The 24119-nt window shown below is 31.7% G+C and overlaps 3 protein-coding genes across 9 annotated transcripts in view; 1 reads left to right on the top strand and 2 right to left on the bottom strand.

Moving 5' to 3' along the window:
• LOC144836813 (uncharacterized) overlaps positions 1–24119 on the top strand; it is a 228227-nt gene that overhangs the window by 15199 nt on the left and 188909 nt on the right. The window lies entirely within an intron of this gene.
• Positions 1346–17444, bottom strand: LOC144836790 (uncharacterized). Of its 2 annotated transcripts, none has more exons than XM_078691644.1 (12): positions 17298–17444; positions 16205–16512; positions 15537–15692; positions 14961–15076; positions 14335–14417; positions 13851–13899; positions 13130–13363; positions 12636–12715; positions 12093–12237; positions 11392–11559; positions 8984–9166; positions 1346–4234 (listed from the first exon to the last, which is right to left on the bottom strand). In XM_078691644.1, the coding sequence occupies exons 2-12, from the start codon at positions 16503–16505 to the stop codon at positions 4121–4123; spliced, it is 1629 nt and encodes a 542-aa protein (XP_078547770.1). In that variant the 5' UTR covers positions 16506–16512; positions 17298–17444; the 3' UTR covers positions 1346–4120. The 2 variants fall into 2 exon arrangements, with proteins under 2 accessions (XP_078547770.1, XP_078547771.1); XM_078691645.1 differs by lacking the exon at positions 17298–17444 and adding an exon at positions 16804–16889.
• The window catches only part of LOC144836802 (Kv channel-interacting protein 4-like), a 141753-nt gene continuing 139376 nt past the window's right edge, over positions 21743–24119 (bottom strand). For all 6 annotated transcript variants that reach the window (XM_078691663.1, XM_078691664.1, XM_078691665.1 and 3 more), the window contains 2 exons: positions 23611–23673; positions 21743–23270 (listed from right to left, as the gene is read on the bottom strand). In XM_078691663.1, coding sequence (XP_078547789.1) covers positions 23223–23270; positions 23611–23673 — 111 coding nt within the window. In that variant the 3' untranslated portion in view covers positions 21743–23222. The remainder of the gene's footprint in view (positions 23271–23610; positions 23674–24119) is intronic.

Below are 24119 nucleotides of genomic sequence, written 5' to 3'. Positions count from 1 at the left end.
AATGCCCATCTAATAATTGTGTTTGCCCTCGCCTGCGTGAAATCAAACCTGCGATGTTTGCAGCATTATTGCGTCGTCGGTTCCCACTTGTGATTACGCAATACAGCACTTTGCGTCAATACGAGAGCACAAAGTGGGGTTTGGGAGGTACGTTCTAAACAATCTATTACCTTTCGTCACTCGCATCATGAATGTTAACTTTAACTTACGTATCTATCTTTAACTTAAGCTATGTCTACACTATCAAACTAGTTTGACAAAAAAAAGTATATATATAATATCGATCTACGGACTTAAACGAGTATTTAATGTTTATTGTTCAATAACCAGGAAATTACCATTTTATCGTATTACAATTATTCTTGGAAACATCAATATGATATCAAGCATTAGAAAACATGTTTTCTGTCTCAGTTTAAGTTTATTTTTCATATTATGATAAATAATAACAAGTTATCACTACAATGTTCACAAAAATTAAAGGTTTTTTCTTCAAAATAAACAGAAATAAGGTTTTCGACAAAAACATAAAGTTTGTTTTTGTCACAGCGAATATATTTCACGCGAATCGAACATTCCTAAGTTCTGATTGGTGGCACAATTACCAATTATTTGGAAATATGAACACGCATGCGTGTTAGTCAACGCTGTCGGAACGTTTGCGTGGAAAACACGCAGCTTAAGGCCAACTTAGACAGCATCGTACGACGAGTCAAGACGTTTCGTCTGAGTCGAATTCCGACGAGACGAGTCGTCTTGAGATAGCGTCGGGCGTAGTTTTTTTGGTCTGAAGAACTTTAAACATATATAGCTTTTGACGAAAGATTACGTTCAAATGATTATTCTATATAGCTAGCTAGGATTGGATTTATTAGAAAAGCAGATTTAGTATTTATTTGAGAAGTAGGTTGGTACAAAGTATACCATGTGTGTTTATTACTAATTACCAAAAGGGATATAACCACCAGTATTAATGGGATGTTCGTAGTCCATGTTTTGATTACCACAAAATAAATGTCCAAATAACTGCTTTATTACATACATTCAGAGGACAGCCCTATTAAGGGGACACTTTCTGATGAAAAGAAGGAGCAATACATGTTTTAATAATAAGGGGACACTCCCATTTTGGTCCTCGAATTGATCCCACATAAAGGGGTTTTAATAATGGTATAGGCGCACGTCACGGACATAACAGTTTAAACTATAACAACAATGTACCAAGTGAGAAAATGATTCAAATTAGAGTTGCAACAAACAACATTAAATCTAATCTAGATCTAAAATTTATAATTTTAAAAAAGACAAAAAGTAACTCAAGTACTAAGCATAAAAACGATACAAATCGTATCTAATTATTGTTTGTTTATTATCATTAATATGGTAACACAGCGTCAGCATGCAATTGTATTAAAGACTATTGTGATTACAATCATAAATAAAAACTATTATAAAAATCAATATTCAATTTCAATGTCAAATGTGACAAAAAAAACGGTAATGTGCCCAAATATGGAAACGATGACGTCATATCACTGCTATATTTGGGCACATTACACTTTTTTGCACACAATAGAATCGATAGTATATAGCTATCATAATGTATTAAATTGTATACAACAGAACATAAGTTTAAATAAGCTTTTTTTCACACACTGTAGAATGCTTTGGAAAGATAACAGGCAAAATATACAAATATAAATAAGAAAAACATTATACAACTTTTGAATACAACTGACAGATAACACATGATTATTATACATCTATAAAGTGATATTTCTTGCTAAATTTATGAATATTTTGTTTGTACAATGTAAACTAATGATATATAACAAGCGCACACCAAAAGCACCTACCCTTTGAGCCTGTTCAGGTTCAAAAATTTACCCGAGTTAGGTATGGACCATTTATAGCTAACTTTGGTGGGTAGACCACTAACTTACTCTGGGCAATAACTATGCACCCTTTAAGTACAAACTAAAGCTCTTTCTACACTATCAAACTTTATGTGACAAAAAAATATGATGTTCCCAAATATGGAAGTGATATGTACAATTTTTGTTTAATTTTTTTATTTCACATACATCCAACAGCGATATCGCCAATTAAAAGATGCCTTAAAGAGTATATATATATGATGAGTTTGTAACAGTGACTGTGTGTGAACTAGTACACCGGGGTAACCCTTTACTCGTCTCGAAAGATATACTGGGTTCTTTAAAGTGCACATGAGCCAGATGTGTACACTGGACCTACGGTTTATAGTCTTTATTCGAGAAGACTTGTTCTACTACCAGAACCATGGAGCAAGTGAGTCTCGAACCCTTGCCAATGTTATGGTAACGTATTACGGTTCCACTGTCTTAACCGCTTGGTCACTCACTCACCCTCACCCAATATGGTAGTGCTATGACAATCATAATGTCCATATATGGGCACATCACATTTTTTTGTCACATAATGTTTGATAGTGTAGACAGAGCTTAATACACCAATGTGAAAGTAAACACTATGCTATGAGTAACAATGGTTATATCTCCATTGAGAAATTAAATTAAAAAATTTAGGAGGTAGAAAGGGATAAATGGCAAGCTAATTCTCTTATTAAAGCATTAAACCAGGGGTTCTCAACTGATGGCAGGCAAGCTGTATTTGGCCTGGCAAACAGCTACTGCTAAAAGTTAAAATACAATAAAGAAAATAAATGTTAAAAAAAGGGGTTATTGTCTTTAAAGCCCGTACAATTCCTCTATTTTACTCTATATCTAATCTGACAATCTGGCCTAGGGTAGAGAACTGTTGAGAACCCCTACCTTAAGGAGTTAATACAGCACAACCTAGATGTGTATACTGGCACAAAATATAGGTAGCACACACCCTGATACACCCACATTTTACAGGTTTTTTTTAGAGGCACAGAAAATGGTTTTGATTTGTCTATAAATCTCTAGACCTAAAAAAAGTAATTATAGCAAAACGGTATTGAAAATTTTTTTTTTTAAATTTACTGTGGTGAATGGGTAGGTTTAAAACACATACAACTTTTTACTATATACATATTTAACAATAATGTATAATAATATATTACTATTATTAATATTGTTTATTTATCATGATTTTTACACTAAAAAATATTTTCTTTTATTGACTAATAAAGTTTTTGTTTAAGATAAACATTTATCAAAACTACCATCATATCCTTTCACGAAAAGATTGGTCCACATGTATTATTTACATATTATAAATCTCTTATATCAATAACAAAACACAATTATTATTATTATTATTATATATTAATTTCACTGAAGCACAACCACAGGCAAATAGTTTGAGTTGTATAATAGTAGAAATTTTTGAAAAACAAAGAAATAAGATAATACCTTTCTGTCAAAACATTTTAATTTACCGGAAATTTAGTTTCAAACTAGTATTATTATTATTTAATACCTAAAGATTTGTAACCTTTATATGACCCATGACGTCCGAAATACATACAAATTAAGTTGATATTCATATTAAGTACAGTAGAGTAGAAGCTCTCCTTTGGAGACACCCATTCAGTGGACACCCATCCTATTAAGGAGGTGCCTTTCCATGAAACATTACATTACAGTCAAACCCTGTTCAGGGGACACCCTTACTATGGCAACACTTCTCCATTATGTGACCATTAATAGGGGTTATAAAAGTGAAATTTGTAAAGAGTAAATAAAGAGTTTAAAAGTGGCCACTATGTCATTTACGATTTTTCATGCATTTTACAGTCAAAAAGATAATCTAAAATGAACCATTCATTTTCAAAATTTATAAAAGTCTAATATTAATAGTAAAGAAAATTTGAACAAAAACTTTTACTTTATAACAGTAACAGCTGTATGTAAATGAGTAGCACGTTATAGCCTTCCTAAAAGTCATTTTAACGTTCATGTGCACAAAGTTAATGTATTGTACAAAGGCAAATCTTCTACAAATAGAAAATAGAGGAGAAAGGGGTAGGGATACAGGGGGAAGAGAGAAGGATGAGGAGGGAAGAGCACTTAATAACACCTATATGCAAATGAACAGATTCCTACAGAGGTAAATGAATCTCCCACCTGGATTTACGTTTGACTGTTCTCAATCAAATAATGTCTACATGACAATATTCTCCGGTATCAAGATTCTTAGCAATGATTTGGTTAGGGTCTGCATTTGGTACTCTGTGCTCCACAAACACTCTCCTGTTACATACATCCTATAGAAATATAAACATTTCCTCATAAATAAAATAATTCTTGAAAAAATCAAATAAATTAATAAATACCATACCAATAATATATATCATACCATAATATTTGAAGACTACAGAAAACCATGTATACTTATAAATTAAATCCAAAGGCAAATTACTGAAAAATAATATGGGTATCTTAACAATATACAAATAAAAACTATCAAGCTCTCAGGAAAACACTTTTCCATCATCATAATAACAACTTTATTTAAAAACGGATGCAACACTTGAATCACCATATTGGTGTTTTTCACAAGGCCGTTACTTACTACAAAAATATTTACACAAGTTATCATTAACAGTACATATAATTAAAAAACTATACAAAAAAAAAAAAATTATTTCATGAAAAACATAGAGTTTCAAGTATATTTTATCTTTGGTCATTTATAATTTTTTTAAATATATGTATATTAGGAGCTGTAATTGCATTTGAGTTTATAGCATTTAAACTATTCCATAGCTTTGCGCCAGAATAAGAGAAACTTTTCTTTTTATACTCAGTGTTTGCCTTATGTAAACTAGTATTATATGTTTGATTGCGTTTATAGAATCTGTTTCTTAAGTAGGATGGTGTCAAGTTATTCATTATTTTATACATTGTGACTGCTTCGTTGTAATATTGTTTTTCTTCTAAATTAGGCCAATTTAAATCTTTGAGCGCCTGTGAGCTAGAGTCATACCTAGATTTATGTGTAATTATTTTGGCCGCTCTATTTTGGAGTACTTGGAGTTTATATTTGAGGTTTAATAGTATAGAAATCCACCCAAGTGGATTATAATAAAGTAGAACATATTATAATAACCAACAAATCTTCAATTAACTTAGGCATGGAGATAATCTTTAAAGCGGTCTACATTGTCAAACTTGTTTGATGTGCCCAAATATGGTAGTGATATGTCCAAATATGATAGTGAAATGTCCAAATATGGTAGTGAAATGTCCAAATATATTAGTGAAATGTCCAAATATGGTAGTGATATGACATCATAATATCCATATATGGGCACATCACATTTTGTTTGTTCGTTCAAGTGGATAGCAACTTCTGCACGCTCAATGTGAAATACTATTACTACTAGTTCTTCTGAACACACCACAGATTTCTACGACATTTGTATAATTTGTTTTTATAATTTATTGTTTTATTTCTTGTTTTGTTCAGACCATTCTAAAATGTCAACAAACAAGTTACACAACACACAGATTTTAAAATAAGCTTTTCAGCCATTCGAATTTGTTTATCCTGGAGATTGCCTAGATAACTAAAGGTCACAAGTGTCTAACCTTTGCCTTATGACCTTTTTCGACAATTAAACGACAATTACGTTTACTATTGGGAATCGAAAGCGATTCTTAAATCATTGAAACGATGAATTACTCGTGCTACTGAGATCATAATCACCGAAATAGTATTTGTGATTTAAAAGGAGATGGAGTTATCCTCCTAGTGGCAAACATAATAACTTAATAAAAGTAATTTAGAAAAAATGGAATATTCTATCAGAAATGTAGGTTATAGGCCTGCATTGACATTTAACATGGCTTTTATAATCAAATCATAAAGCTTATGTGTAGAATTTCATCAATTCAGCTCAGGCGCTGTATAGGCAAAATTACGCGCAACTCAAAAGCATGGAGCTATATTCAATAAATAAAATATATTTTCTGTGCTTCTATAACAATATTATAATATAACTTGCACTGATGAAGGGCTAGTGTTGCCCGAAAGCTCTGCTAACTTTTCTGGCTGTTTTACTTTATCGTTTTGATTTAGCTTTTTGCCTTTTTTTTGTATACTCCATTGAGATCCAGCCACTGATACCCACAGCATTGTTATTTTTTTTCAGTGCTTATTTTATTTTGTATCTCCATTGAGATCTAGCCATTGATACCCACAGCATTGTCATTTTTTCAGTGCTTATTTTATTTTGTATCTCCATTGAGATCCAGCCACTGATACCCACAGCATTGTCATTTTTTTTCAGTGCTTATTTTATTTTGTATCTCCATTGAGATCCAGCCACTGAAACCCACAGCATTGTCATTTTTTCAGTAATTTGCCTTTGGATTAATATTATAATATAATGAAATCTAGGCATGTATTCAACATCAATCTAACCTCCAATGTCACACAAATAACATGGTCAAATTAAAAGCAAGAATTTACCTCCAAATTAATTCTTTACATACGAATTAACAAGACAAAATATGTAAAAAAATGGAACAAAAATACTCATTTGAATGCCAAGTTAAACCTGTAAACTTTAACCATGGAACTATAAAATGTATACCTCCATGCTTTAACTGCTTCTAATGTGGGCTAACTGTAATACTGTATGGCTTAAATTGTAGATTAGAGTAGCTTATTGTGTTATTTTTTATATTCAATTCAAAACACTTTATTATCCCACACTGGAAAATTAATTTGGTCATGGTAGACAAAATATCAATAAAATGTTAAAATACACTTATCTTATACTATTTCTACTGAAGATTATAATAATCTAAAACTTTAAAGTGTTAGTGAGACAACTGATTGTTATGAAATAATTACCAATAAAAAAAAAAGTATTTGGCTGCAGTATGATTTCAAACTAATCTAGTAACTCAACATGTGTCTTAGGCAATTTGAATCAGTCATGCGTGCAGAAATGTAATGATAAATAAATGAAAAATAAAATCAATAACTGGCAAAATAGCATTTAAGCACGAAAGAATTTTGTCGGCATATTAATTGCGTTTGATGGGAGTTTTAGGAGGTTGAATGTCTTGAGTAATTACATTTTCATGTTACATTTCAATGTATTTACTGTTTACTTTTAGATTTAAAATTATTAAACAGTGATCAAAACACTTGGAATGCAAAATTGCATTCTATATAGTTACTCAATGTCTTATGCGCCTTTAATTAGCCATTTGCGCAGATACATCTTAATATCCCATCATAAAGTAAAAAACAATAAAACGGCAATTATACAGCATTTCCATGGAATTGTCGGAATATTAATTGCATTTGATAGGAGTTTTAAGTTGAATATCTAAAGTTATTACTTTTTATAAATTATATACTACTGTACTATACTACACTGCTGGAAAGGGGTACTTTAAAATTAGTTTGAAATCTGTTTTATTAGTGAATTGTGAAAACATATTTAAATTAATTTTCTAAGGGCAGTGAAACAACAAGTTAAAAAATAATTTTAAAATATATTATTACAAAATATAAAATAACTTCTGAAATCTAAAAATACAGTGTTTATTATTTAATATTTACCGAAATAAACCTGTAAAAATGAATGATAGAATAATTACACTTCCGGTAAAACAGAATGAACCCTGTACCACATTGAATACTACTTTAATATTTCAGACTTGCTAGATCAAAACAAAGTTTAAATTTAACTCATTTTACAAGATAATATCTCACTTTGTAATATTTTAATCTAAGGTATCGTATTGACGGCAAAACATTTCCAACTACTGTATACCACCAGGTACATAATTTGTTTTATTTGATAATATCTCTTGCTCAAACTGATTGAGGAAATTGGACCTCTACCAACCCACAGTAGTCGTGGGCTGCCGTGGCGTAACGCAGAGGCCTTAGGCCCCTGATTTAGGAACCCCAAGTGGCCCTCCACCACTGGAGGCCTCGGACATTTAATTTTAGCTTTTTTCGACATATTTTAATGTCTGTATTTTCCTCTGGACACTGCTCAAGGGCTCCCATAAGATTCGGGGCCCCTGGGGTTAGCCAGTGAGCGTTCATAGCTGTTATGCCACTGGTGGTCTGAGATATAACAATTAACATTTCTATTCTAAATGTTCCTAAATTTAAATAGATTCATTAAAATGACATGAAACCTAGGATGTTTTTTTAATTTGTATTTAAGATTCAACAACAATGAATAGGGTGCAAGGTGCATATGGGGTTTAGTTTAAATTATCAACAAATATTTAAATTTAGATCCAACTATCATGTTATTACTTCTTCGACTTCAACAAACAATGTACGTAAATCCTGTTTTCATATTCTGTATTCAAGATAGGCATAAATATAGCTAGCGTTGTGGTTAAGATAAAATTATCAACAAAAAAAACCAGTTAATTTTAGATAACATTTATTTTGTCAGTTTTTTTAATGTTAATGGCATTTAGATACATAAGAATGTATGAAAATCCCAGGTGATATTCCGTCAAATAGATTTCAATCAAATAATAATATACAGAGCATTGTGAGGTATGTACAGTAATATGCATAACATACAACAACAAAATACAGTAATTCAAATATACATTAAACTTCAATTCAAATCATAGGGATTGTGTAAACTGCTAGACAACTTTATTTAAGAGAAATCACTAAAGCTCTGTCTACACTATCAAACTTATATGACAAAAAAATGTGATGTGCCCATATATGGACATGATGATGTCATATTTAAGCATGTATCACTACCATATTTAAGTATGTATCACTACCATATTTGGGCACATCACAATTTTGTTGTCAGACTAGTGTAGACAGAGCTTAAGGATAATGCTGCCAGTTAAAATGCATTATTACTTAGTTTTGCAATATTTAGTGAATTCAATCAAACATCCCATCAATTTACAACAATTTTTATTTGATACTTGGAAGAATTGTTTTGATCAAAAAGCAGTTTTTCCTACCCAAAGAAATTATTAAAAACAAGCACACATACCTGGAGGTAACGTACAGCAGCTGAAGAGACCTTTGAGCAGCCTGAGATGTATAGACACTTGAGGTCAGGGCAGTTGTTGGCAAGAGCTAGCACACTCTTATTGGTCAGGCTGTGAACACCAGATAATACTACCTCTTTCAGTGGACAACATCGTGCCAATTCAGTCAAGCCACTATCAGACACCTAATAAAGATAAAACAAAAACCCCAAAATGATCTTAAGCTCTGTTTATACTATCAAATTGTATGTAATGGCCATATATAGACATGATGATGTCACATCACTACCATATTTGGGCATGCCACTACCATATTTGGGCACATTTTTTTCAAACTAGTTTGATAGTGTAGACAGAGCTTCAGATGGTATTACTTATTAGGTTTTAGTACTAGCTAGATACAGTCACACAGTTGGAATGTTCTGGCCTCTGGCATGAAGATTGGGAAACCTTCGAAGGAAAGGGAAGGTAAAGTTCATTTCACCTACAGTATGGGCAGGATATTTTATCTATGTGTGTATATACAAATTATTTTTTAGAACTTTTAAATATTGTCTGTATTTTATATTGTTTTAAACATTGTTCATGTATTTTAAACTGCAGTGTGTTAACAAAGGTTTCCTGATTTTTATATGAATTAGACCAATAAAAGATGAATTATTGAATACTTTCATCTCAAAGTATCATTTTATTATCATACTTAATACTCCTTTTGATTTTGATTTTGATTATTTTATTTATTTTGGTAGTACTGTTCAGTCACATAGAACAAGAAACATGGCACAACAAAACAGAAATGGTAACAGATATAATCTAAACACTAAGATTTACATCTTGAGGGTCCCACGAAACAAAAACAACATTAACTTTAGCCTCTTGCTCTAACAAGTAAACAGAAGCAGTAAAACAACACCATAACCAGAAATTATGAACATAGGTCTATACGAGTGTACAGAAGCAGTTAGAAAATAATGCTATGCTATGACTTTCAATGTCTAACCAATAAGGAGAGGATATGAGAGGTGAATGATGTCACATGATAGCACATTGTGTGCTTCCTTTATCATGCTTTGGACAATATCAAGGGTAACTTGGGAGCAACAGGTATTGATAACCATGGCCTGGCGAAAATTATCAATTACGAAAGAATTTCCTGGAAAAGAATTACAATGACAAAGCCAAAACTTCTTAAGCTTTGTCTACACTATCAAACTTTATTTGACAAAAAATGTGATGTGCACAAATATGGACATGATGATGTCATATCACTTCCATATTTAAGCATATCACTACCATATTTGCATATATACATCACACTTCCAACTAGTTTGATAGTGTAGACAGAGATTTAAGATTTTTACTGAAAAATATGATGAGGCAACAAGATTTCAGGAAAACTGCAATTTTAAACTTCTTCTTTATTGTCAAGGGGATAAAAAGATAAACTACATGATATCTTTCAACTTCATAATTTCCTTGAATTAGTTTTCACAGATAGTGACTCCTAGGGTTCGAAAAAGCAAGTTAAAAATTAAGATCTCTGGGGAACCAGGCCAAAAAATTCATTGGGCTGGTTACTGTTCACGTAAAAAATTATTTGCTTTCATTATCTTGGTTTGAATGAGAAGAGAAACATTCTTTATCATCTATAATAAACTGAAACCAAATTAAAACCAGTCATAAATCTTCGCGGTGGAAGTACTCAATAGGTGGCGCTGTTGTATTTCAAGAGCAATAGTATAACAAATATATTTTCAAAATGCTAAAAGATTTTTTTTTTTAACACGAAAAAAGTAATATTGAACAACCGTTCAATAGTGCCTACTATTGCACGCCATGTGACCAACAATCGTCCAATCAAATGACAGGAATTTATTTATACACATTATATTTATATACATTATGAATAAAACATACACCATACTTTGTCACTACAATAGATGAACCATGAAGAAAAAGCAGGTAATATATGAAAACACTAAAAAGACATTTGTTAAAATAAATTACTCGATTGATTTAGTATGTTATACCATTAAGTTCAGAAACCAGAAATACAGGAGATATTGAAAGCAACAACTTAGTACAGTGAAACATTTGAAGGCCAGTTAATGTGCTATAATTGACAATTGAATATAATTTAACCCAATTAGATGTACATTATCCATTTCAAGTGACCGCCATGAGTTTATTTAACTATATCATTATAATAAATAAGCAGTTTGTGAAATGAACAAGATCATTTATAGCATGACTTGCCTGGATAACAGGAAGCAGTTACCATTTAAATATACTTTTAATTTCTGTCCTTTAAATGAATATATAATAAATAAACTGAAAAAAATTAGCTGTTGGTGTCACTCAAAACTGCATAAAAACCTTTATTCAAAATAGATATGACTTAAATACGTACCTGGTTTGTGTTGGCGATGCAACTTTTGAGTGAAATTTCCTTTAATTTGTGACAATTATTCGCAATGGTGTGCAGCATTGCATCATCTAACACCTTTAATCCAGCCATATACAGCCCTTCTAGGTTAGGACATGATGTCACTATAGCTACTAACACATGGTATTGTATCTGTAACAATAAAAATACATTACACAATTCAAAACTTTACAAAATTGATTTTGAGTAGTTTTTAGTGCATTTGGATTAAAAATATGTTAAAAGTATGTAAATTATTATTCATAAAACAATAAATGTAGAGAGGAGTCATCCTATCTATTATGATCATGACAGTGATTCGGCCGATGTGTTTACTTAAAATAATCATACATACTGTTTATTGCAGTCACTGCATCATAAACTTGGACATTAAAACTAAAATCATATATTAGTGCAGTAACAAATGTAGTTACTGCAGTAGAATAATAATGAAATGGTCGCTAAAGCTTTGTCTACACTGTCAAACTTTATGTGACAACAAAATGTGATGTGCCCATATATGGACATGATGATGTCATATCACTACCATCTTTTGGCATATCACTACCATCTTTTGGCATATAACTACCATCTTTGTTGGGCATATCACTACCATATTTGAGCATATCACACTTTTGTTGCCAAACTAGTTTGGTAGTGCAGACAGAGCTTTATACAATACATACATCTCTACATCCGCTGAGCCTTATAGACCTGAGACTTTCAGCTCTTTTACTGTCTGCTAACAACTTCAGGAGTGGATCTCCTGTAATTCTCATGCAAAAGGCAAGTGCCAGCTCCTCCAAGTTGATACAATACTTAACAATTGTCCTGTGAACAAATAATATAAAAACATATAGACTGGATACAGAGACTCCAGTATTAATGTAATGTTGACATCGATATTGTGTGGGGATACAGATTTCCTATGCAATTTGACATGAACACAATTTTGTTATCTAAAAATTAGAGGTTAATTTGTTGAAAATACATAGTATCAAGTCCTAACCACTGAAATCGCTTATTTATTTTATTGTGATGGGTCAACCAGTTGAATTTTTCCACAGCATCCAACCTGGAAATCTGGAAGTACTGTGTTATTTTGTCCCCAGATTTCAATTAAACTTTTTGACAACCACTCCTAGACCTCTTTAAATACATCTCTGCATGTATAGTTGTGATGCTTAATGACTTTAGACATGTATTGATGAATTAGTTTAAGTGCTTACTTCAAAGTTGAGTCACACGCTGACTGGTTACAACCGCTCAGATCCAGTTTGATTAGTTTGTCACCGATGCAACCAAATATCTAAATATTGAACAAATAATAATTGCCAAAATAAGCTAATAAAAAGTGTAATGATGAAGTATAACCTAACAAAAGCCAAGGCATCCTGTATTATGTAGGTAAATTTGTACAGATGGCGACAAACACAATCAATATTTTAACCTTGCATTTAATGAAAAAAAAGAATTGCTCCAAAATACAGATTTGTACTGTTTCTAAATTTCTTTAGTATAATAGGCAAATTCTGTGATACAGCATATTATGTGTTTCACATGTGATGCCTGTTTCCTAAACCCAAACCATGATACAGGCACCACATAACAATAATTTACCTGTGATACTGCATATATATGTGCGGATATTTCATATGTGGAGATATAGCACTGCGAATTAGGTGTCTAATATTCATTCAAACAATTTGAACTTTGCACCAACCTTTTCGACATGTGTTTCATTTAGTGAGTTCACACCACACAGCTTAAGGTCATAGATGTTTGGCAGCCTTGCAAGAGCTTTATGCAGCATATCTCCATCAGTTTGAAGTCCTCCAAGGGAGAGTGATGTGATGCTTTGAGGCAGATATTCAAGAACGTCTTGATAAGGATCATCCAGAATCCGATAGCAGAATGATAGATCAAGGTCTTGCAAGTTTGAACAATTTGAAAATAACTAAAAACAAAAATGATATCAACATTTTTTCTAAATGAAGCATCACAAATTGAATTTTTTTTTGGGTGGGTGGGGGGGGGGGTTAATTTATATGCATGTTCCATGTCTTGCAAATTCTGTGATTGTCTTTCAAGGAGGAGCTTCATTAAATTTCTTTCACCTTAACAAAAATTACTCAAATTAAAAACTCCAGTCTGTATACACTATAACTTTCTACAAACATAATGTTGGGACAGGAAGAGTAGAAACCCGTCCTTATGGACTCCCTTATTAGGAAACCTTGTGAAATGAACGATGGCAAATATGTCACCACGGCCAAGCTCTAGTCAGAGACACACCTATTAGGGGAACCATTTGTTGGGTCCTAAAGGTATCCTTTCAGCAAGGGTTCTAATGTACATATTATTCAATACACAATTTTTCAGTATACATAGCAACAGCCAAACTGTGATTCAGTCTGTTGGTATTTTTACTTTAATCCTCCTACCTGTAGCATACACTCTCCTGTAATTCTATTACATCCATGAAGACACAATCTACAAAAATAAATAAATAGTTACATGTTTGTTACAAGAAGAATACCTCTTTTTACGAGTGTGTCCGCAAGTGTGAATAGTGAAAATAATGGTCTTTGTAAGTGCATGGCAATGTCTGAACATCCTCGCCAGATGATTCAGATATCCTTGCTTACTTCCATCGAAATATCCAGCCACCATCCTTCTAACAGAAGTATAAGCTTTAGTTGCCTTGTCTACACTATCAAACTTTATGTGACAACAAAAATGTGAATGTATATGGACATGATGATGTCATATCACTACCATATTTAGGCACATCACACTTTTTTATCAAACTAGTTTGATAGTGTAGACAGACCTTAATAACAGTTCATGGATCAGATTTTCAGCCTTCCTGACCAAACAAACATACTATTAAAATATCCGATTGATAAGAACAAGGAACACCCTTACCTTCTGAGATTCTTGCACCGATTGGCCAATAAAGACAACCCACTATCACTTAAAGTGTTAAGACAGCCAAGGTTTAATTCCTCCTGTATATAAAAAAACATTATGATTTTGATGAATATTTATTAATATTTTGCACAATAAATCCAAATTTATAAACAACTCTTCAACAACCTGACTACGAACTACCTGAAAATTGAATACTTATCTAGTGTAAAATGCTTATGAATATTATACATTCAATTCAATTCAATTTCAATTCAATTTCCTTTTTATTTCGGAAATATCATCCATATTAATAAACTTATAAACAGAAAAAGAAAAATCTAAACTTAAGTATATAGAATGCTTCTCCATCTACAATACATTTTGGAGTTATGGAGCATAAGTTTGCAAACACAAGCAACAAGGATGTTACCACTATTCAACATACGTTGCATGAAACCATAGGTAGATTTTCGCATGTACTCAATAAAGGAAGGGTATATAAGAGTTTCTAGATAACCAGACAGACATAGTGTTCAGTTTTTAATTGAATATATTGTGTTTAAAAAAAGACAATTTCATTCAATCATGGTAACACTGTACTGTGGATCAATATTATACATTACACAACACAAAAAACTTACCAAATTTTCATTTAAACAGTTGGCAATATCTGGGATGATTTCTTCTGTAAGTTTGTAACAGTTTTCAAGGTTCAACACTCTAATATTTGTATTTTTGGTCACTAAACTTTGGATGCCTGTAAAATTAAACATCATAAATAGAGTATTTATCTGTTTTCTGTTTCATACCTTTAAGTGGCAACTTTCGTTGCTGTTGGTTTTGATGAAATAAAATTTATATCATGTTCTACTTTCTTTATTCAAATTCACTCCTGGATGCTTTGTATTGCTGACTTTCCTCTGCAGTAAAACACAGTAAAACCCCGCTTTGGGAAACCTCTATTCTGGGGACATTTGTCCATGAAATGAACGAAAGACAATGTATGTTTAAAGACTACAAGCAACTCCTATTTGGCACACACCCCTATTAAGGGGACACTTTATTGGGTCCCAAAGGTGTTTCCCTTATAGCGGTAATGTTACTTTAATCTCATAAGCCCTGATGAAAGAATAGGGTTTTTTTCTGAAAGCAGACCATGTACTCATAGCATTATACCATAGTTACTATGGATAATATTCATTAATGAATTAACAAACCTTTGTCTCCAATATTGCCACAGTTATGAAGGTCCACCTGCCTAAGTTTCTTTGAGTTGATGGTCTGAAGACCTTTACATGTAAGATGCGGAAGATTGATTAACTTCAATACAACTAGCTCTGTCTGTTTACTCATCAATACTTCAATCCCTGTGTCTGCAAATTAAATTCAAATACGGTAATCAATAAATAATAATTATGTAACAGACAACAAAACCAGGTTCTTTTTGATTGATGAAGTTACTGTAAGAACTCCTATAATATAAGATGACACCAACAAATTGGCCACTTACAGTAATAGGATTGTTTCTTTAATAGATTAGGAGTTGTTCGTAGAATTAAAATATATATTCCCCCTTGTTTTACAGGAAAGCTTCCTATTAATGAGTGTCCCTTGAATTGAATGTCTTTTGAATTGAGTGTCTTTTGAATTGAGTGTCCCTTGAATTGAGTGTCCCTTAAATAGAGTGTCCCTTTATAGAGATGTCCCTTTATAGAAGTGTCCTCAATAGGGGTGTTCCAAAAGTCCAGAATTTGGAACACAGTAACTTAGCTTTGTCCACAGATATAGACAAGGACAGTATCAGAATATTGAGTCTACTGTACCCCTGCGTTAAAACTTTTCTTATACTGTAGTTAGCCCAATTGCCCCAATTATGTATGTTTACCTGTGACCTGTGTACAAATATTGATAGTGATGTTCTCAAGTCTACAGAGGCACAAGTCTAACTGAATAAGTACTGAGTCTGAAATTTGCGGACATCGATTGAAGCAGATTTTTTTTATCGCCGGTGAAAACAGATGATATGTGACATATGGTAAATAATCTAAGGTCAACATGTCATGGTCGACTAATCGTCGTAGCAGAGCCTCCTTGTGTTGCGTTGGTAACAATTTTCCGACTTGGCTGATTGTGTGCAAATTGCGACTGATACATTGCAAGCACAAGTCTTTCAGTTTCTTCACCATGTTGATTCTAGAAATTCAATTAAAGAAAACATTTATTTCAGAAAAACAATTTAATAATCAAGAAAACGAGATCTGAGCACATTATACACCAATGTTCACACGTACAAATTAGTAGATTATTACAACATCCAGATTTTATTTTTGAAGGGTGTCATTGTTTTGTATTGTTACAGTGTATCTGGAGCTTCCTTATTTACTGGTATGACACCATCAAAGTAACACAAACAATAACAATCAATAGATAATGCTATAATTATAAATAGTGTATCTATAAATATAATTAAGTACGAATAATAACCTGCGCAGGTTTACTGTGAAGTACAATAATGTTTTCAAATACTATCAGGCCTGTATACTAGATAGTCTGGTTTGGCCATGCTAGTCTGTCACACACTAGGCCTCGTACACGGTAGTGTAGCTACAACAGTTAGTAGAGGCCTAGGCTAGCCTACCAACGTAATAATAATAATGATATCAAAACAAAAGTCTAGGCCTAACCTAAAAAAGTATTTCTGATACTGATAGATAAATATAGGTGGATCTAGTATTGAAATGGCAATGACAGGAAGGGAGAAATATTCTTTATAAATCAACAATGTTTATTATTAGAAATGACTCAACTGGGCTGGCCTACTAGCCTATCCTAGCAAGCATTAAGTGTGATTCATATGGGGCATGGGAAGGCATACTCCCACACAACAATTTATGACAGCCTCTCTCTCTCTACTCGAGAGGCCTAGCTAGGCTGAATGACAGCAGTATTGACGTCTCATTTTTCACTTAATTTCTCACCTTTAAAGTAAAAATGAACTTCGTAGTATCACTCTCATCCCTTTTAAACGATTCTTTTGTACGGGAACAAAATTACAATATTGCGTCGTGCATAAATTATGGAAAGAATTTCACATCATTTCTTTTCCAGACCGATGATGACGGAAGCCATTAAAAATCAAAGCAACAATAGCGCCACCAATTATTTGGTTATAAACGTCATCACAAAAGAACAGAACCATAAACCAAAATTAGTGATTTAATAGTTCATGATTTCTATTTTTCCTCCAATATATTTTTTCTGGGTCATGCAAAAGGCGTTTTAGTACAATTTTTTCATTATTATTATTATTCATAACTATATTTGTTATATGTAGAATATAAATTGTGTAGGGCGCATGATAGAAATTTATTGGTTGAAACAAAATTGAGGTAAGATAAAACAAGAAATATTTCTTACAAAAAACGCTGCTCGCTTATTGACGTAACAGTTTTTAAGATATATTATTTTGTTGTTACAGAAGTGAATAAATTTGATATGAAAAACAGACTCAATTTCTGTCACTTTAGTTAAGGGCAAGTCTGGGTGTCACTTCATCACGCCTAGATACTTCAAGTGTGAAGTATCCTATTACAAACAAAAACTTTAATGGACTGTTTTAATTCAATGATTATCTGAAGGCGAATTACAGTATTATATATATCGGTCAAGATTGACAGTCAAATGGGACTCATTGTAAATACCAGAAATGCTTTGGGATTTGTAATTTTAGCATGACGTGTCCTAGTTTACAAAAAATCAAAAACGTCAGTCTCTAGTACTATAACTGCTGCTTGCTTTCAGCTTCTAAATGAGTAGTCCTCTTGGGACGTTAGCTGGCTAAAGCAGCAGCGTGAAAAATGGTAAAACTCAAAATATTAGTTATTGAAATAAACAAGATTTAAACCAAAACAAAAATAACCACTCCACATTTGATTTCGTATATACATTTATTGACAATGCACAAAAAACTATTTACAATTCCGATACCATAAGTGTAAAAATACAAACTGTATTATTTTCTTTATAACCTTATATAATAAATTGTTACTAAAACCGCTGCTAGTCAATATCAATTTGATCGTCATGTCTTTCTAAAAATATTCATAATATAGGCCTAATTTTATTTATAAAGATAAAATGGTTCAATGAATATTTCTACTAAAGACATATTAGGAGTGACCAAAAGTACTAACAGTTTTATTTAACTATCGTAAAAAGCCTATTAGAAAAATCTCCGCCACTAGAAAAAAATTTTTCTTCACAGGCATATAATGCACTATAACTTATTATGGTCACAAGAAGTGGTCTCTAATTGGAGGTGTCTCGATATCGAATAATCAATTCAAAGAATAATTCATGAATAACAACGCAATAAATTTCAATTTATACAAAAAAATTGAAATAAGGCATAGCTAATTTTACATGTCTGTAGTGAAATGAATGCCCCACACCCTAAAATCTAGTTTTTTACTTTTGTTAGTGGCAATCACCGACACAAATTGTACGTGCGCGTACTAAGTTTACACCATTTTATCAGTATTTGAACGTTTCTCGTGTGCATATTATTTCTAAGTGTTAAGCATGACACACTATATATAGTGCTTACAAGCAGTTAATATTCATCAAACATCTGAAATCGTAACTTACACTGTACCAAGCCGCTCGCATGCACTACCTTATTTAAGCACTCAATTTCATCAGCTTGTCGTCGTATTAATGAAAACGAACTTTGGTATATTACGTTGAAATCCGCAGAGAATTTTGATAATTAACTCTACGATGTTGCCAAAACAAAAGCCAAATTCGACGGTAATACGAGCCCATACTATTAAATCCTGTCTGTGTTTTTATTATGTCAAGAATATATAGCATTAAATGTTAGTAAACATTGTTGGAATTCGCAGTGTAATTAAATATGACGTTATAGAGAGTAGCCATATATTGTTCTATTGAATGATAGTATCAATAACCATATACCCGATTACTGCATGGGCTACTGCGTGGATCTGCCATATATACAATAGTAGGGCTACAGAATGTATTTTTTTAGTAATATATTTTGGTAAAAAATTCACTTCTTTCTATTATTTGCCATTATAATATACCATAACCATATTATTTATAATAAATTCTTAAAAAATGGCAAAATAGATAAATAAATGTACCTAATTTTACTATTATATACAGTACAATATTTACAAATGCATATTTTAAATACCAATATTGCAATTGATTAAAGTATGTAAAAGATGGTATACATATCGTAATATGATATTCTATATAGGTTTATATACATCATATATTATAATACTATGTTTTGTATGTACACATACACCATTACATGTATCATAATGTATCATACACACGTATGCAATTTTTTTATTTATAAACTTCTTCACTGCATTCATTCAAACCTTAACACATTTTAATTATGATAAAACTTCCAAATTCCCTTTATAAATTTCATTTTCACACACAAGACAAGATCAGTGGGTCCAAGAAGCAACAGGTTGTGGTCTAAATTACTGCAGTGTTTTACTTAGCAGAAAAAAAATCATCTTAACTTTGTTTTACAGATGTATTTTCTCCAAGAAAACCATGAAAAAATGAAGAATAACAAAATAATGTTGCAGTTTTAATTCCGTAAAGAAAAAATTATTTTATAAAAAGACAACAAACAAACAAAACAGTTGAACTGGGTATTTTTTCAGGTAAATCCTTTTTTTTTTCCAATTTTTGGATATTTATGTATATGGCATTAAAAAAAATTGTTTTAATAATTTTTTGAGGGGGGCACTATGGTTAAATAAAGTTGAATTGAATTGTTGATGTAGTCAATTCCACCAAAAAAATAACTGGTTTGAGAAATATCCTCAGCATTTCACTTAAGTATTTTAAACACACTTTACTTAAGCAAAAAGCCGGCTCTATCATGCACAGTAGCTATTAAATGTTTCATTTTCTCTTCAAAACAACCCCTTCTCGTATTCTAATACTTACAAATGTAAGTTTGATTAATTCATGAAAACAAAATAGAAAATTTGTCTGAAACTTCTAAGAACATCTAAAAATAACTACCTATACAAATATAATTAATACAACTTAAAAGGAATGACGCAAATCAATTGAGAATACGATATTAGAAGAAATGAAATTGTATAATACATGAATTAATACTAAAAGCAAATAGATCAAAGGATCTATATCTCTTATTATATGAATACCTATCAACATCAATTGCCAATTTAGTATATTCAAGTTTGTTAAGAAATTTCCATGTGGGTTAATGGATTAAGGAAATGTTGTTAACTTAGAAATAAGATTAAGATTTAGTAACATAACAAAGTTATTGTAAACAGATCAACCTGGTTAGTAAACTTGGTTATAAACACTAGTTATTATACACAGACCAACCTGGTTAATAAACCTAGTTATAAGCGCAAATTATTGAGACAGATCAACCTCTGGTTTGAGTTATTGTACATTATAAACACAAGTTATTATACACAGATCAACCTAGTTAAACCCGTTTATAAATGCTAGTCAATCTGGTTAATAAACCTAGTTATAAACACAAGTTATTGTGCACAGATCAGCCTGGTTTAAGTTATTGTACACAGATCAACCTGGTTAAACCTGGTTACAAACACAAGTTATTGCACACATATGTTCATACTTTGCAGAATCTAATATTACGATTTCATATAAACACAACTGCAATCAACTGTACCCTATATACTATTAATATCTTATCTGATAATACTAGAATTAGCATAGAGTTGTTTAGAAAGTTTCTATTAAAAACTAATTTTTGTAAATTTAAATAAAACCATTCCTAGAAAAATGTTACATTAAAAAAAAAGAAAAAAACCTATCAAGTTATTAAATTATAATTACACATAACATAAATTCCAAAATTCATTTGAGTTAAACATCTACCAGTAGAATTGAAAAGTGGAATAAAGGTACTAGACTTGAAACATCTTTATATACTTACTTTATTAGTAATATTTCAAAGGAAAAAATGTTCTAACCAATTTTCAAAAACTATGACCGTGAAATTGAAATCTGACTTACCAAATTTGTAAACAATTTCTTATAAGATTTAATTACTGAACACTCTTCTTTAATTTACAAGTTATTAAAATCTGTAGTTTTGTATAATTGAAGTATTAACATTTTTTATTTCATTGCACATCTAACAACGTGAAAGAATTTATTATTACACTGTTCTTGAAAATAAGAAAATCTTAAAAGAATCATAGGTCTAATGTCAAGTATGGTGACCCCCAAGCTACCGCAAAAGTACCAAAAAATTAATACATTTTGAGATAAATATCTATGAGGTTACCATTAAATCTTATATATACTAATAATGTGTTTATGTTTATGTGCCATAGGTTTAAAAATCTGGTGGATTACGTCCTTTGTGAAATGTAAAAACATTTCAAAGATAACTAAGTTTAGGGTATGCATTCATGTATGCCATGATATCTGCAGGTTTCAGTTATTTTTTTTTTAATCTAAAAATAATATGTTATCCTACGTACATGAGTTGTTTATCTATAAGCATTAGGAAACCAAATTTTATGTTCACCTTTGTTTGGTTTCGACAATACAAAATTTTTTATAACAATAATATTATTATTACATACAAAACCTTCTTGTAAAAATTATCACCTTATGAAAAAATTAAGTTGTATATCTTTCAACCATTTTGATTAAAAGTGAAGTATTTTATCCCCAAACGGCAGACTAATAATCTCGTAAAGGAATATATTTTGTCGTAACGATCATCAAAATATAAATTTATCGAAATTTAAGCCTTTGTAATGACACTATATAATCTGTTGCGCTGTGAGGGACTTGCTCATCAGTATTTCTTGTATTCACCTTTCAGAGGGATTAGTGTAAAACAGACTTGTTTTTTTAAAACATCTTTTTGTAGGCTTTTCCAAATCCTGTTTTCCTTTTCAAGGATTAAAAAATTGTTCAGAAGCGACAAGTGTATAAACAGTACTCTGCGGTTTGAGTTAAATTTTTCAGAAATATAGAGGTGACGTTCAGGTTATTATTGAATAAAACTCTATAATTAAGGCCCAGCAACTTGCCATAGATGCTGTGCTGTTCTGGAGCGAGTTACTTTGCCTTAATCCAACACCTAGGATATGTTCAGAAATACAGAGTCATAGACTTGTATCATGAGGTACATTTTCATTTCAACATAATGACGTGTCCAATCTAGGAACGGTAATAGTGATGATCATCATCAAGACAAAACTCTGGTTAGTGATTTGATTACATCATTGATGCACGACTTTGTTATGAGTGTTGTAATATGCTTATTTTGTACATTCCGTATCAACCTTCACTCCAGTGTAGTACAGTAGATGTAGATTCCACTAAACTTTCCGTAGTTCAGACCTATCGGGTTGTACACTGCGAGCAATACCAAATCATACCTTTGTGAGAGAACTGGTTGGAGGAGGCTTAGAATTAAAATCAAAGCTGATACACTGTAGAATTCATTCTGCAACAATATCCATTATAAACTTAATGGGGCGAAAGTCTCAGACAAGTTTGTTGTTGCAGCAACTGAAGTTTACATCCTTTTTAGTAACATTTGAGTTGACGCGAGCTTTTATACATAACATTTTATGCTCGATATCTTTATATCATCCAAATGCAATTAGAATTTTCAAAACTGCAACAACACTATAAGGTAAATATTATATACTAAATGAATTCAAAGTTTTGTGTGTTTAAGGTTTGGTGTTAAAAAACTGATGACAGATGAAATATTATCATATGAATGAGTTAGTCTATCCCAGTGAGGAGAGCAGCACTGGTATTTTAGTAGAATTGTCCAATCGTTTCCGCTCGTCCTCACTGGAGTCTAAACGTCACAGTATGGTGTCAAACACTTGCATTGATAGTGAAATCGTTTCATCCTGAAAAAAATTAATTTAAACGAATATTTAAGGAACAATTTGAATCAACCTGTAAGCTTACAGAATGCCTTAATCACTTGACCAAAAAAGATCTTGTTATTATTATATCATGAAGAAATTATTCCACCATGATCATGTACACACTTTCTTGCTTTCAAATTCTAGCAAGCCTTGAATTATAGTGCATATAAAATTGTTGAAATATAATAATCAAAACCTTTGTATTTCCCACATGTCTTCGAATAAAAACTGCACTCACTGTGAATAATGAAACGCAATCAATCTTGCATACACGTAACATGAACATTAACATTTTTATTACTATTTTTCATAATCTTACCTGTCTACAGGACTCTAGGAACTCATCAATAGTCACAACTCCATCTCGATTTAAGTCCAATTTCTGTAACAAAGATCAATATTGATTATCAAACAATTCTATAAACATAAATTCCATCAAACAGCATTCATTTGTCTTTCCACGTTGGAGCCTGAGACGAGCCAGCATGTCACGGGAGTAACCCCACTTTTTCGAAAGGGCTCTAGAGTAGTGAACAATAGTCGAGGAGACTGACCCTTGAACCAGTGCCAATTGTATAGCTATGGTTCACAGCGGCGCACCTGCCTTAACCCCTCTATCACTCCACATAAAATCAATCAGTCCATCCAGCCGAAGCTGATCATTAGGGACCTTCACAAAAATACAACATGATGAGACATGTGAACAGTTTAAAGTGTTTAAATTGGCAAGTCTTACCTAAGTTATTTATTAATGTAATATGCAAAATTAATATGTCAATTTTTTTTTTACAAAATCTTCCTAAAAAGATTGATTCAGGTATTAATACA

The sequence above is a fragment of the Antedon bifida genome, chromosome 3, assembly GCF_963402885.1.
Source record: "Antedon bifida chromosome 3, ecAntBifi1.1, whole genome shotgun sequence".
Lineage (NCBI taxonomy): Eukaryota > Metazoa > Echinodermata > Crinoidea > Comatulida > Antedonidae > Antedon > Antedon bifida.
Note: the sequence above shows the minus strand (reverse complement) of the source record. Positions and strands in the feature narration are given on the sequence as shown.

What these genes read in the sequence shown, in the direction of transcription:
- LOC144836790 (XM_078691644.1), bottom strand. Translation starts at nt 16,505, where the DNA reads ATGGTGAAGAAACTGAAAGACTTGTGCTTGCAATGTATCAGTCGCAAT. An exon ending in CGGTGCAAGAATCTCAGAAG is followed by an intron (nt 13,900 to 14,334) that starts GTAAGGGTGTTC and finishes TTATTTTTGTAG; the next exon opens with ATTGTGTCTTCATGGATGTA. An exon ending in GGCTCAGCGGATGTAGAGAT is followed by an intron (nt 11,560 to 12,092) that starts GTATGTATTGTA and finishes TTATTGTTACAG; the next exon opens with ATACAATACCATGTGTTAGT.